The sequence below is a fragment of the Cryptomeria japonica genome, chromosome 10 (genome assembly GCF_030272615.1).
Source record: "Cryptomeria japonica chromosome 10, Sugi_1.0, whole genome shotgun sequence".
In the NCBI taxonomy this organism is placed as follows: domain Eukaryota; kingdom Viridiplantae; phylum Streptophyta; class Pinopsida; order Cupressales; family Cupressaceae; genus Cryptomeria; species Cryptomeria japonica.
The window spans coordinates 233613747-233629032 of record NC_081414.1 but is presented as its reverse complement, the minus strand read 5'-3'; the positions used below and the strand labels follow the sequence as shown (position 1 = coordinate 233629032).

Below are 15286 nucleotides of genomic sequence, written 5' to 3'. Positions count from 1 at the left end.
GTTAATTTTTCGAAGTGAGTTTGATATATTGAGAAATCTAATACCATCCCGTAATCTGAAAATATTTACATACCTTGAAAGTAATGAGCTTGGTGTATTGGATGTTATTCTTTTTTGAAAGCTGAATTCTTCAATCCAGACAACCTGAAAGTGTAAAGGGATGGTAATGAGAGAAGGTAGTTAATGTTAAATAGAGTAATTTTAATGATAGATAATTTGTTCAATGTATTGAAGAACTGTAAAATATACAGTGATGATGATGAACTACATTAGTGAGTTTGATGCTTAATCAACATAAACAAATTAGTAACTGGGAAGGATAGGCAAAAAATACATAAGTAGAGTATAAATTAAATGTTTGCAAAAGAAATAATCTATAAGATTTAACACTTACCTTGTAGAGTAAAACCATTCAGTAATAGGATAACGCTAAAAACAGATGATATTATACCAGATAACATTAAACATATAACACTTAGCGAGTGTAAAGATATTTTAATTTGATGGCGTAAGAGGAAAACCAGAGAGAGAGAGAGAGAGAGAGAGAGAGAGAGAGAGAGAGAGAGAGAGAGAGAGAGAGAGAGAGAGAGAGCAAACACCTTTAGAAATTTAATACCTGTAAGAGTGAAGAGTTGCCTTGCAGAGTGAAAGTAATGATGCCCACAAATACTGAAACAACACAAACAAAGTAATAACGCTGCAAGCACATCAGAAAAAACACATAAGCACAGTATTTCAAAAAACTTTTCTAATTAAAGAAACTGTGAAATAAACACTTACCTTGCAGAGTAAAATCATTCATGGTGAGAAGCTCATAATTGACACCAAGAAAAGAGTCAGAGCGAGGAAAAAACCTGAGTTGATGACTTATGTTGCAAGGTCAAACAGTTGGCACAACAACGAAACGAAAAACATTTTACACTATAGAAAATTCAGTGAATGTATTGCTTCTAAAAATAGGAATTTAATGGCAAAGAGAAGATATTGTAAATGGTTTCATATGCATCCAATGTATATCATCTAAAGCCTGTTGCAAATAATCTGTATTAGAACTTTATTATTGGATAGTAAATGTATTGAACAAGTGGCTAATATCTGTAATTGTTATTTTGGTGCACTTACAGGTTTTAGTGGTCATGTATTTTGTTAAGGTGGTTCTTATGTTTTGTAGCTTTCTTTATTGGGTTGCATTTGAAACTTGTGATAAATAACAATGTATGAGAAAGAAATATTGGCAAATGTTAGAAAATGTATTTTTTGATAGCAATAAAATAGATGAACAACAAATGGATGATAGAGGTGTACCTGTTGTTGCAGACTTGGCACATCTAAAAGGCCTCTTCAAATTCATAAATGTTAGTTGTGTTGTTGATCCTGGAAAGTATAAATATTGTTTTTGGTTGATGCATCTGATAGAAGATATGCAGCATGTGAAAACGTAATGAAGATGTGATTTGCATACCTGATTCTCTTTGTTCTGTAAGTATGTTTCTTCTATTGTGTGTGAAAGCTTTAGCAAGCGGTCTTCCTCGATCTTTCGTAGAATTGTTGATGGTGCACCTTTCAATCTTGAGGACCTTTGGTAGGTGAAGGCCGGTTGTATGCGTAGGTGGTCAATTGTTTTTACTTGTGAAAGAGCTGTGAATGTGAGGCCTTGTTTCTCTATTTTCCCAATGTCAACTGTGGCAAAGTCTAATGTTAGACCCCGTGATTTCTGAATAGTAATGCCCCATGCCATTGCTAGTGGAATGTATGTCCGGTTTCCTCTAGTAATTGGTGGAATAGGCACATGTTTTGGATTTTGTAGATCCCATGAAGGCCAAGTATAATGTTGGAAAAGAACCACCACATATTTTGGCAAATCAGGTGGTTTAGAAGCTACATCGTAGACAATTTGTTTGATTTGACCCAAAGCACCATTCACAAGGCAAACTTCTATCCATAAATTTGCAATAAGCATAACTTCCTGGTCTATAGAAAGAAGGATTTCAAATGCTAGTTGTTCTTCTTGGTGTTTTTTCTTATCTCTTTGATGGGCAATGATTATTGTTGCATGTGCAATTGTGTCAACATTTTTATGGTGTGTGCACTTGAAGTTGCGTTTGTTGCAAATAAATGCTTATGTTGGTTGAAGTGGTTATTCTGATCAAGAGTCAAAGCATGGGTTGACCGCAATTGGAGGGATTCCTAGTCTATTTGCAATGGTGTTGTGCTATGTATGTTAAGCAAAATTTCATGGAATCTTATCTATGAAGAACTTGTACCTTGTTGACGAAATGGAACATCCAAGGTGACAACAGTATTGAATGTGTACCATAGAGCCAGTACCATTGAGTGAGATGCATATAATGGTCTATCCATAACTGGGGGAAGCTGTGCAAGATCACCAACCAAAATGACTAAGATAGCTGCAAATGATTCATGTTGTCTACTGGGAAAAGCTTCTCGCAATCTTTTATCAATCTTAATCAGTAATTGAGGGCCAACAAAACTCATTTCATCTATTAAAATGTAATGTAAATGTTTGCATTGCTCTTGAAACATTAATAGGGAATGGCCTGTTAAGGGTTTGTATTCTTGAATGGGTATACAGAGGGTAGCATGGATTGTGGTTGCATGGATATTATATGTGGAAACACCTGTTGGTGCTAGTACAAGAAAAGGGTATTGTGCATGTTCTAAATCATAATTTAACTATATACGTATACAGTCAATAAGAAATGATTTTCCAGTGCCTCCTGTGCCTTGAATAATTAAACCTAATGGTGAAGAATACAAATTCTATTTAGCATGGGTTTTAATAATATCAAGTGCAATAATTTGGTTTCTTGCAAGCTCATAGTTAGCAGGTGTATTTAAATGCGGGTTGGCAAGGGTGTGGGGTGTTTGGCTCTTCTCTGTCAAAATGAATTGAGATGCTTTTGAATGCAATGTTTCATCAGGTATAGAATCACTCCAATTAAAGTTGAGATCAATATCACGTTTGCCAAGCATTTGAAGAGTAGCAACATCAGAGTTGTTTGATGCTCCCATTTGTGACAAGAACTCCCATTTGTATAGATCTTGATGAGTAGATTATTGAATGTCTTCTGGTTGCAGCTCTTCACTATATTCTGTTGTGATGTGTTCTTCAATTCCATTTACATGCCAGCGGATGTAATCTATACTTTGAAGATGTTTCCAATTTATTATAATTTCTTCAGTTGAGTTTCCTATATGTAGAGGGATGATTCAAAATGGTTTGTAGAGAAGCAATTCACTCCAACAAAAACTTTCAAAACTATTGTCATCTTGTAAAGGTAAAGATTTGTGTTGTGGGTAGACATTTACAATTGTTGGTAGCTTTATTTTCAACCATTTACATGATTTACATTGATCAGAGTATGTATATAGCTGAGCTGAACAAAGCAAAGTTAGGTTTGCTAACTCTGATGGTCATTTCATGTAGTTGGAAATGAAATAAATTGAGGTTTGTGATCCTTCATCACAATTAGCTATGTGTTGGAAGATTCTTTTCCCAACATTGAGTGTTACAAACTGAAGTGTGCAAGATATCAATGGGAGTTTAAGCAACATGTGACAAGTTTCTTGTGCGCTAATGTCCCTATTAGCAACAATTCCCATCAAGAGTCTTTGGTATGCTATCAGGATTGTATCTTCTGAATTTGTCGATCCAACTATGCGTTTTAGCATATCAGTATAACTTTATGACTTGTGTTCAGTTTTGGATGTGTATTTTGAGATATACTGTAGAACTGCTTTTTTGGAGCAAACGACTTGATAATCAACATTAGCCCTCCATATGGCGAACATCGTTGGGTTGTGTACATTTAGATGATTGTCATTCCTTGTTGGCTTGTATGATGGGTTATTATTGTGGTCTAATATGAATGAGGATTCAAGTTGTGTAGACCAAGGAGCTTTGTACCGACATTCAAGTGTTGAGTTTTTTTTCTTCAAGCAAGTATACTCTAAACACTTTGTATGCCATTGAACAACATTGAGTAATTCAGTATAATTAGTGGAAGGATCAAACTTGGATATGATCTCTATATCTGCAAGACATGGATCTAAAATTGCGGGCATATATTACCTGTTCAAGCGAGCCTCTTTAGTACATGGATTCCATGCTGTGATGTACTAGTCAAAGAAGTGTTTAACTAATTGGATGCTTGCATGATCTGACCAATCAAGGTTATCAATATTTGGTGCTTTTGGCAACCAAAGAAAGCCATATATATGGGTAGATCCTCGGTGTTGCCATTCATATCTGTACCAATGGTCAATGGCTTTCACCTGTTTGACAACGACTTCATCACGAAAGATTTGAAATCTTAAGTGCAAGTATAAAGCTGTTTTATGTGGATTATTGACTAAATTTTTAATAAATTGTCTTTTGTTGTTGTGCACAGTAGTTGACTTTTTTTTTGGCAATAACTTATGCAAGTCTGGCCATTTTGTATCAGTTGAGCTTAAGGTAAAGAATAGTGTAGGTGCACCTAAGTATTCTATCATTGTTGTAAGGTCTCATCAGGATTTCTCCAAAATGCTCGTGTACCACACAACGAGGCTGCATATCGCATGATATGATTTGGCAATTCATTTGAGGGTGTATTTTGCAAGTATTCTTGTAGACCATGAAGATTGTGTGGAAGACTATCTTCTAGATTAGTCTTAATGAACACAATAGCTGATTGTTGAGATTGATGTTTCATCATAAGATTGTAGATATAATATCTAAAGCACACATGTTGACCAAATCTTTGATCGTAATATTTGATCAGGCGCAAAGCATATTCATGTAAATGTACATGCCTTGTTCTTTGTTGCAGTGGTAAAGCTATTCCAGAAGGGAAGAGTGTTGGGAATTACATGGAAAGGGGGCCCTCTATATTGTACTCATTGATAGGCGTTGTACTGATTTGTGGCCAAGCAACAACATTATTGTTGGTATTATCTAGATGTAGGATTGTTTTTATGGCATCAAGTTCTGGTATTGATGATGGTAGTTGTGGAATGAATGAAGAAGTGTTCTCCACTATTTGTTCTTCATTGTTAATATTCGGCAGAGTTGGATTATCTTGAATATCATCTTCTTGAGGTGAATGTACTGAATGCAATAGCTCTGTAATGTCAGTGCTCTGGTCTGGTAATAGATGCACTGCATCTAGATCAATGACTACATCTTTGTAGTATTGATCATGTTTCATTTTGTAAGTCAATGCATCCATGACGTGAAATCTATTCACATAACAGTCATAAGTTAATCCTTGCAAATTGGTTCTACGAACAATAAGAATTTCTAAATGCTTAATTTGATGGGGCAATGTTATTGCAATTTCAGAAATATCTTGTGGGAAGTTAATTGTGTGGCCAGAATATTTGTATTATCCTCCCCTTGCATGTGTAACTTGCAAAACAGGGGCAATTATTGCTATGATCATTTCTTCTACTTGAGAAAGAGACTTTAAAATAGAAGGTTGCTCACCTGGGTCCATATTTTTTGATAACGAGAAACAGTGGAGGCCTTTTTCAGCACAACATCTCATGCACATAACTATGTAATTGACCTTTTTAATAGTCATGCCCACATACATTTATTTACAAATAGTACATGGCTCTATGACCTCCAACATTTCAATCCTTTTCCGAAAATTAGACAATGCATGTTGAAATGAAGGAGTCTTTAGAGCAAGTTCAGGAGCAGTAGAATATGTTTGATTCACATTAATTTTCTCAAGATCATTGCTTTCTGTTTGTAATAATTTTCCTAAGTTATCAGTAGGTCTTTGTAGTGCATGACATCTCAATTGTCGTTTCTTGGAGATATTGCCTCCGTTCTTTACATAGTAAGTTTTATTGGTCTGCCTTCTCTTCAATTTGATAGCATCAATTCCTTGAAAGCAAGGCTCAATAGATATCTAATATTTGGAAGAGAATAGAGCTATGTCAGAATTTTCATAACTGGAGATTGTTAACATTGAAGTATGTATTAAGAATGTATGAGAATTGAAAATTGCCTGATCTATGATTATGTGTTTTTAGAGGATTAGTTTTATGATTTGGAAAGTGGTTTTCCAATGTTTATTTGTATGTCTACTGATCTGTTCTGTTGTTTTGTTGTTGTGATTTAGTCAACATATATGTACAAATGTATATATACATGTAAATGAAGTATACAAATACTTCTACACGTAGATATGCACATATATAAATACACGTCCATATATGTCAAATGATAGAATCGTGTGTTTGTTAGTGTATATATGTTAGGTTGAGATTTTGTTTGAAATGTATGGGTTTTATAAGCTACTTTATTTGAAACGTATGGGTTTTGCAAAGTCGTAAAGTGACTTTGTAGTGTTCTTCTGCCTACAGTTGTTGTTGTTAGTGACTTGCTTTTTCAAAAGCATTATTGTAATATAGGTATGCACAGATATAGTAATTATGATACATACATATGTATGTATACATATACACATATATATATACCTATCAATTAAATATTTGAAGTTCTGTATACAAACATATGCACATATATAACTACACATGTATATATCAAAAAATCTAAAACTATGAATAATTATAGTATATACATATATGTGTGTATATATGTATAATTCTTTGATACATACAGATGTATGTATATATACATATTAATCAGATATATGAAAATTTGTATATATAGATATGTACATATATAAGTACACATGTATATCTGCAAAATTCTATAACTATGAATAATTTTGGTGTTGTATAGTTCTACAAATAGATATGAAAAGAAAAAGATATATGTGCATAGATGTATAAATTTTCTGCAAATAAGGTAGTCCTTGTCCATTAGAAAAGTATAGAAAGAGGATTGAAGGTACAAGACATATTGAAAAGAATGTTGAGATTGCAAAGACTGAGAAGAATCTCAAGGAAAGCAATTTAATTCTGTAAGGTAATTAACCAGTATAGAAGAATAAGAAGTTAAACGTGTTGTCCAATGCAAGAGCAAGCTTTCTCAAATATTTTGAAATGTTGTATATTTAGATGTGCATAAATATATAAACATATATATTTATTGACTAAACCTTATTACCACAGTGCATGCAAAAGTAATAAGCATGAGTGAAAAAAACTTATGTCAGGAGGAAAGAATTTCAAAGAGATAAGAAATAGATGTAAGAAATGTACATATGCATATTTATAGAAGCATTTGTGTGTTCGTAAAAGGTAATTGTTTGTATTTATAAATGTATTAAATATGTAGATTATCTAATGTAATAATTGTATTATAAACTGAAAGTTTCATAATCAAGAAAGATCCTTTATAATTCTAAGCATGTGTACTTAGGCGACCAATTTCTGCAAGCAGTGCATCACACTCAGCTTTGAAGTCAACAGGAGAGACTTTATTGACTGTGACTTTCATCTTTGATTCAGAGTTGTATGTGTTAGTGGATACTAGGAGTGTGAATGAATAGTGATGTGACAGAAGCTTGTTAATCACTGAGCAAGGTGTTTCTGTTGTTGCTGCATCATTTTCCAATGCACAAAGCTCTTTTGCAGTTTTATGTAGCAAGCGGATGCCAACGTCATCAAATGCAGTGGCCCAAAGAGTACTTGTGGCATCTTGTAACTTTACTGGCAAGAGGTAACTATAGTTGCAGTCTTGCATGGTCATTTCACATCTAGGGTAGAACCAAGAATCGTCAGCTTGTTGTGTACATTTTTTTTGCAAGGCCTTCCATTGACTATTAGTGGACAAGCTGCATAATAGAAAATTTTATCAGTTACGTTTACAAAACATAGAACAGCCAACAAAGTAGTCTGAATTGTTTCTGGTTTGATACTCATCCTCTCACAGATTGAATAAATAGTCATTCTACTATATTTCCCATCTATGTGGATAGTTTCTAGAACAAAGGCTGCAGCAAGCAAAGGGTCCTTTCCTCTTAATGTTAGAGGTTCTGCCTCTGGAAAAGATGGGTTGATATGTAATGTTGTGGAAATTGTTATGTTTATAAGCTTTCCATTGAAATAGCCAACACGAGCATTACGTAAAGCAAGGATAACAACACTATTACTGGTCAACATGTTTTTCAATTCTAGGCCTCTTTGTTTTGCCATTGGACCCCATAGGTTGATGTCAATTGTTGATCTAGACAGATCATTAATTTTGACAACTCGCTTTTGTGTTTGACTGTCATCTTTCTTGTGTATTGGAAGGATATCTCCAACGTACAAAACAAGACCAATTATGTCAATCAACGTGTTATTGGTTAGATGAAATAATTCACTAATGGGCATGAAAGGAGAACATTGTTGATCTGCTTGTTCTTCATTGGTGCAATGTTTTAGTATGCATGTATCAGACAAGATGATTTCTAAATGGCTATTTAGTTTGTTGTATCTTGTGTTTGCTTCCTTAATGGATCCCTTTGAAATAACATAATGTGAACCTACTTCCACACAGTTAGAGTGTAACTGAGCTATTTCATCAAAACATGTGACTCTAATCTCACAGCCCTTGGTGTCGACAATGTCAAAGATAAACACGTGCCCATTTTTAGTGGCTCTGTTGTATGCCTTAATAGGGCATTTATGAGTAACTCTACCTTTGATTGTCCATTTATTTTGGTATGGATTTAAACTTTTGATAGGAATTATATTTTCAGAAATTGTCATTTGCGAGGATGGCAATTCAGTAGAAAATAGAAGAGATCATTTAGATGTTGATGGTGTGTCCTTAGACATTATTTCTAGTTGTTGTTCTTTGAACAGGTATACTAGTTTACCAAAGAATGGAAAATCACTTTGTTTTACTTGCAAACTAAGTATTACAATAGTACTATGAAAAGAAAAGACTTCTTTTTAAAATACTTTCAATTATACTTGAAAACAATTAAATAGAGATGAAACATATCGTATTTAATAACCATATGTATCTACATGTATAACTTGATAACTGGACTATTGTGCCTAACTTTAGAATATCTGAATCTATCAAAATAGCATATTTAGAAGGCAAGATTGTTAAATGCATGTATGTGCCATTAGATAACACTAATTTATGTCTGTCAGTATCATCTCTGATATTCTGCATTTTTTGAAATGACAAAACTTGTAGCAATGCTGAAGGAAGCTCATCCCTAGAATTGATAGATTGAATTGCAAAAGGGGTAGGGGCATAGTCTTGGGTATTTTCCTACAAAAAATAATATGAATATAGAGGATTTAATGTTAATGCTAAGAAAGTCATACATGTGCTTACTTGTTAATGTAAAGCATGTGTTAGTAGAGTATGTAATCAAGCTATGTTATCTACAGAGTATTCATCTACTTTTTGACTATGCTATGAAATAAGGGTGCATGTGGTAATGAAAAGGATGGAATGGAAAAGAGAGATGTATTGTCAAAAAAATAACATAAAAGTTTCCTATTTTGAAAAGCTTTGACAATTTAGCTTACCAAACTGTCAATTGTGGAGTCCTCTAGCGGTTCAGAGGTGGTCGTTGGAGATGCCATTGTGGATATAAACCTTTTTTGTTTGAGACAAATCTCACAACTTAGCGTACATGCCAGTTCATGTTATGATAGAAAGTTAATTTATTTAATCCTAAAAGTTTTATTTATTGGAAGATTTGAATATTGTACAGCTCGTATGAAATAAACAGTACGCCATGCAAGGATATCGTAATTACCTGTTTGTTAGTTTCAAAATCCTTTTAGATTCAATCTGACGATAAATTCCATGTCCCCTTGACTGGTATATTGCCTTACAGAATAAAGTTGATTGAGTTCCTATTATGACGTTTAAAATATTCTGTTAGAATAGATTGAATGCCATAATGGGTAGACTAATTCATTGTGGTTGGTAAGTACGCAACAAAATCCTACTGAATAGAAAAGCAGTCGCCAATTCAAATTGAGGATTGTAGTTCTTTTTCTATATTGTTTTATTTAGTAGTTCTTCAGTTTAGGCAAGTTCAGGTAAGTGGTGAACTAAGCGTATTGAAAATGAGGAAATTGTACCTCCATTAAGGTGAATTTTGTTTTGATGATTTTGACACTTAAAAGTGAATTACAAGCATGATGAATTTTATTTCTTATATCATAATACAATCACAACATGAGTTTAACTGATCAAAGGCATATATGCATAAGAACAGCAAAATATAAAATCTTAGTTTAGGATTTACAAATTTACAAATCATGTGCAAAAAAATGAGTTCAACTCACCATAGACTAATGATGATATGAGTTCAAGATTTTGTTTGAAATGGTAATGAACTGATCATAATGTGATTGAAACATGTTTTTAAAAGGACAATTGGTCATATGCTGACAAGCTTAAAAAATATAAAGTATCACTTTATGATTTACATATTTGACAACGTGTTAGCAAAATATGAGTTCATCTCATCTAAGACCAATCAAAATATGAGATGAATTTGTTTGTTTCGAAGGTTAATCAAAATATGAGTGTAGCTTTTCAAAGACTCAGTAATTACAAAAAGAGAGGATCTACCCAAGCAACCCATCCAAACTCGTTATCACTCCATTTAAATACTTTGTCTCCCAATATGAAAATAACCATTGGATCAGTTAATTGTTCAGTAGTTGGTATTGGTAGAGGCACTGATTCGATACTATGTATGGTTGTTACAACACTACAAGATGTAGAGAGGTTTTATGTTGATTGGTTGGGTAATTTATATTCATAGTGCTGGATTAACTTTTTGAGGTTGCTCTTTAACTTGTTGCTCTCTTGCAACATCCTTTCAATGACATTGTTAATGTCCTCTATTTCTTTCAATCTTCTATCCATTGTAGAAATTTGATTGTGTTAGTGTGGTTGTTTTCTATTGGAATGACATAATGAAAATGCATTACTAAAAAAAGTGAACACAAAATAATAAGAGAGCTTATCTTAAAGTAGATCATAATTTTTTTTGTAAATCCTAACGAATTTTCTATTGACTGATTATAAAAACTTGTAATAATTAGTTGAAGACTCTAACTTATGTAAATGGAGTAATGATGTAGGTTTGACATGGCATAAATTAGATGCATTTCAACAAAAGTTTGTATAAGATGCTGGTCTTACCAGCATGGGGAATGGAGGGTGGATAATAAGAATTTTATGGGTGTAATAAATACTTTTGGTTGGGAAAAATATAGCCTACAAATGAAATAATTGTCAAAAAAGCACTCCATGACATTTTCTTTTAGTACATCATGCTGCATACAACAACATTTGGGATGGTGGGTGGAAGATTTTAAATCTGGAGAACAACACATAATGTAAAAAATATATAGAAAATCATTTTCAGACTAGAAAGTAATGTAAAAAATATAACATTACTAACGTTCAAAATTTTTATGGGTTAAGTAGTGATGCTTTCTTATAGTAGTAATTAATGGCAAGTCTCTGTTTCTGCACATGTGCATTTGATAGATGAATCTTTCAAATCCATGATTTCAAATTTTACTGTTTCTCGTTTCATAACATCCAACAGTGTAATGTCATTTATGTTAATCTATGTACATTGTAATAGAGCATAGCCATCAATGGCATTACATTGTTGTTGCTAAGTCGATTAGATCTCTAAAATGTAAAAAAACTTGCACTCTAGAAGAAAACTATTCAGTTTCTTGTTACACTCTCTTGGTTATTGCTCTTTTGTAATCTTGTTAATGATTACTGACTTTGTGGATATATAAATTTCAGAATGGATTTACATATATGTATACAAGTATATATATACATGTATTTATATCTATAACTACTGTGAACACTTTTAATAAATTTAATATAAATACATGTATATATATATATATATATATATATAAACATGTATATAGATGTATATACATTGTTTGTGGTCGGCAATGCTTTCACTCTGCAAGATAAGTGCTTACTTTGACTTATTTTAGGATCTGACCATATATATATCCATGTGTATATATATAGATATACACGTGTATATAGATGTAAATACATGTATATATATACATGTATAAGCAACACTAACTGTTTTAAGAAAATATGATATATATACATCTATATCTATATATATACATGGATATATATTTAAGTATGGTCGTGAATGCTTCCACTCTGCAAGGTAAGTATTTACTTTTACAGTTTAAAGGGTTTCTAAAACGAATAGAACTATAAAATGTAAAAACACGTCCACTCTAGAAGGTAATTGTTCACTATCTTGTTACTCTATCTTGTTATTGCTCTTTTGTAATCTTGTTAATAATTACTGACTTTGTGGTATATAAATTTTAGAATGGATTTACATATATGTATATATGTATATATATATACATGTATTTATATCTTTAAGTACTATGAAGACTTTTAATAAATCTAATATAAATACATGTACATATATATATATATATATATATATATATATATATATATATATATATATATATATATATATATATATATATATATATACATTGTTTGTGGTTGTCAATGCTTTCACTCTGCAAGATAATTGCTTACTTTAACTTATTTTAGGATCTGTCCATATATATATCCATGTGCATATATATAGATATACATGTGTATACACATGTACATACATGTATATATATATACATGTATGTATAAGCAGCACTAATTGTTTTAAGGAAATCTAATATATATATATATACATGTATATATACTTAAATATGAGTGTGAACTTAATCCAACGTTACCATAAAATTTGCAGACCAAAATACTTAGCACAACAACAAAACAAAATACATTTTACGGTTTGTAGCGACCGTAAACAACGTGGACATCCGTGCGCACGAATGGGGAGGAAAACATTAAAGATAACATCGCTTCAAAAAATGAGCACACGGACCGGTACCACCCCAACCGGACACCTCACAACACAAAAAAAAACCCAACCCACATGTCACCACGACGGGAAGAACTCCAAGGACAAACATTCCGACCGTTGCCGGAATATCTTGCACTTTCATGGTGGAATTCTCCCACAAAAAAGGGTACAATTCTTGGAGAAATTATAATCAGTAAATGAGAGCACTAAAGCTAAAACAATAAACAAACACAAATGCATGTTACAATTACTCAGTAGCCATAAACACTTTGACATGCGTGAACAAGGAGCTAGACCAAAGCAAGAAAGATTTGACTAAAAGCCTATTGGCTTAGTTAAAAAGTTTTTATTGGATTTATATTTAAGGGTTACCTGTTTGCTAACATGCAACACTATAAACCAATTACTGTGAAGGTATCTACCTTATATAATAGGATGGTCACAAAGTCACAATTCTACACATCAATACCTTTATTCTAATGTTGTAAATCTAGATGGTTTTTTAGTGGCTATTTATCTTGCAGAGTAAAAGCCTTCATGTGCACAAAGTCAATTATCATAGTTGCCTCAGTCTGTGCACACATTTCCTGAAGCGACGTTGTATTTAAAGTTTTCCTACCCAACCGTGCGCATGAATGTCAACATTGTTTATGGCCGCTGGTTAACCGTAAAATGTATTTGGTAACGTTGGATTTAGTCATCGATTCAGGTTTTTCACTTGTTGTGACTGTTTTCTTGGTCTCACTTTCAAGCTTCTGGCTGTGAATGGTTTTAGTCTGCAAGGTAAGTGTTTATTTTATAGATTTTTCAATTTGCAAAGCTTTTTTTTTATACTGTGCTTATGTTTTTTCATCGTGTTCTCACAGGGTTGTTACTTTGTTTGTGTTGTTTCTCTATTTGTCGCCATCAGTACTTTCAATCTGCAAGGCAAGTGTTCCTCTTTCGTCAACCGATAAAAAATATTTACAGTTGGTAACTATTGTATGCTTAGTGTTCTCTATTTTAATATCCTTTGTTTTCAGCGTTATTTTGTTTGTGAATGCTTTTAGTCTGCAAGGATAGTGTTTATTTTTACTGTTTGTTTGGTTTGTAAATATTTTTCTTATACTATGCTTATGTTTTGTCGTTTTGTCCTTACAAGGATATTAGTTTTTTAGTGTTGTTTCACTCTTTGTGAGAGTCAATACTTCTTTGTGTTGCTTCACTATTTGTGGGTGACTGTTTCTACCCATCAGTAGTCTCACTCTACAAGGCAAGTGTTCATGTTTCGTCATCCAAATAATAATCTTTACAGTTGGTAAGTGTTGTATGTTTAATGTTCAATGGTTTAATATACTTAGTTTTTGGTGTTATTCTGTTTCTGAACGGATTTAAGGTAAGTGTTTCTAGCCGTCACTATTTTCACACTGCAAGGCAGATGTTCACTTTTACAGGTATTAGGGTTTGTGAAGGTGTTTCCTCTCTCTCTCACTGTTATTCCTCTTTCGTCATCAAGTTAAACATATTTGCACTTGGAAAGTGTTGTATGCTTAATGTTCTGTGTTTTAATATCTTTGGTTTTTTACATTATTCTGTTTGTGAACGGTTTTACTCTGCAAGGTAAGTGTTTATTTTACAGTTTATTTTGTTTGTGAACGGTTTTACTCTGCAAGGTAAGTGTTTATTTTATAGTTTATTTGGTTTATAATTTCTTTTTATACTATGCTTATGTATTTCTTTCGTGTCCTTGCAGGGTTATTACATTGTTTGTGTTGTTGACAATTGATTTGTCAATTGACGTGAATTCTAGGCTGACTCTTGTTAGAACAAATAACTAATCTATCAGGTCAATTCTACTACAGACCTGAATAGGGAAGTTAATTTGCAGGGTTATTGATGCCATTGTTGTTTACTCATTCTATGTTGTTACTGCTCATTTGGAGGGTTACTAATCTTTCTATTGTATTGTTGTTAATTTGCAGCATTATTCATGTGATTAGTGTTGTTTGGACATGAAGGCTTTTACTCTGTAAGATAAATAGACTTTTATCTATAAACCCTAGAGACTTCAGAAAGGAGTTATTAAAACAAAGATTTGCTTGAACTATACATATATACATATATACATGTGTGTGTGTGTGTGTGTGTGTGTGTGTATATATATATATATATATGCCTAGATGTGTCTATATATATAGATGTATACATGCCTATACATACATGTATATACATATGTTCATGTGTATATGTATATATACATGTATCAGCACTACGAACCATTTTAAGAAAAACTATTATATATATATGAACATCATGTGTATATATATACATGGTATATATATATATGTACATGTATATATATATATATATATATATATATATATATATATATATATATATATATATATATATATATATACAAGTATATATATATATGTACATGTGTATATATATATATACAAGTA

At 32.4% G+C, this 15286-nt stretch overlaps 1 protein-coding gene across 1 annotated transcript; it reads right to left on the bottom strand.

The window, feature by feature from the left end:
• Nucleotides 1–7324: 7324 nt before the first annotated feature.
• On the bottom strand, nucleotides 7325–8118 carry LOC131858873 (replication protein A 70 kDa DNA-binding subunit A-like). The gene is made up of 2 exons (XM_059212341.1): nucleotides 7811–8118; nucleotides 7325–7757 (listed from the first exon to the last, which is right to left on the bottom strand). The coding sequence occupies exons 1-2, from the start codon at nucleotides 8116–8118 to the stop codon at nucleotides 7325–7327; spliced, it is 741 nt and encodes a 246-aa protein (XP_059068324.1).
• Nucleotides 8119–15286: the final 7168 nt, after the last annotated feature.

Coding starts and splice junctions, on each gene's coding strand:
- LOC131858873 (XM_059212341.1), bottom strand. CDS start 8,118: ATGGCAAAACAAAGAGGCCTAGAATTGAAAAACATGTTGACCAGTAAT. Junction 7,758..7,810: donor GAAACAATTCAGACTACTTT/GTTGGCTGTTCT, acceptor TCTATTATGCAG/CTTGTCCACTAATAGTCAAT.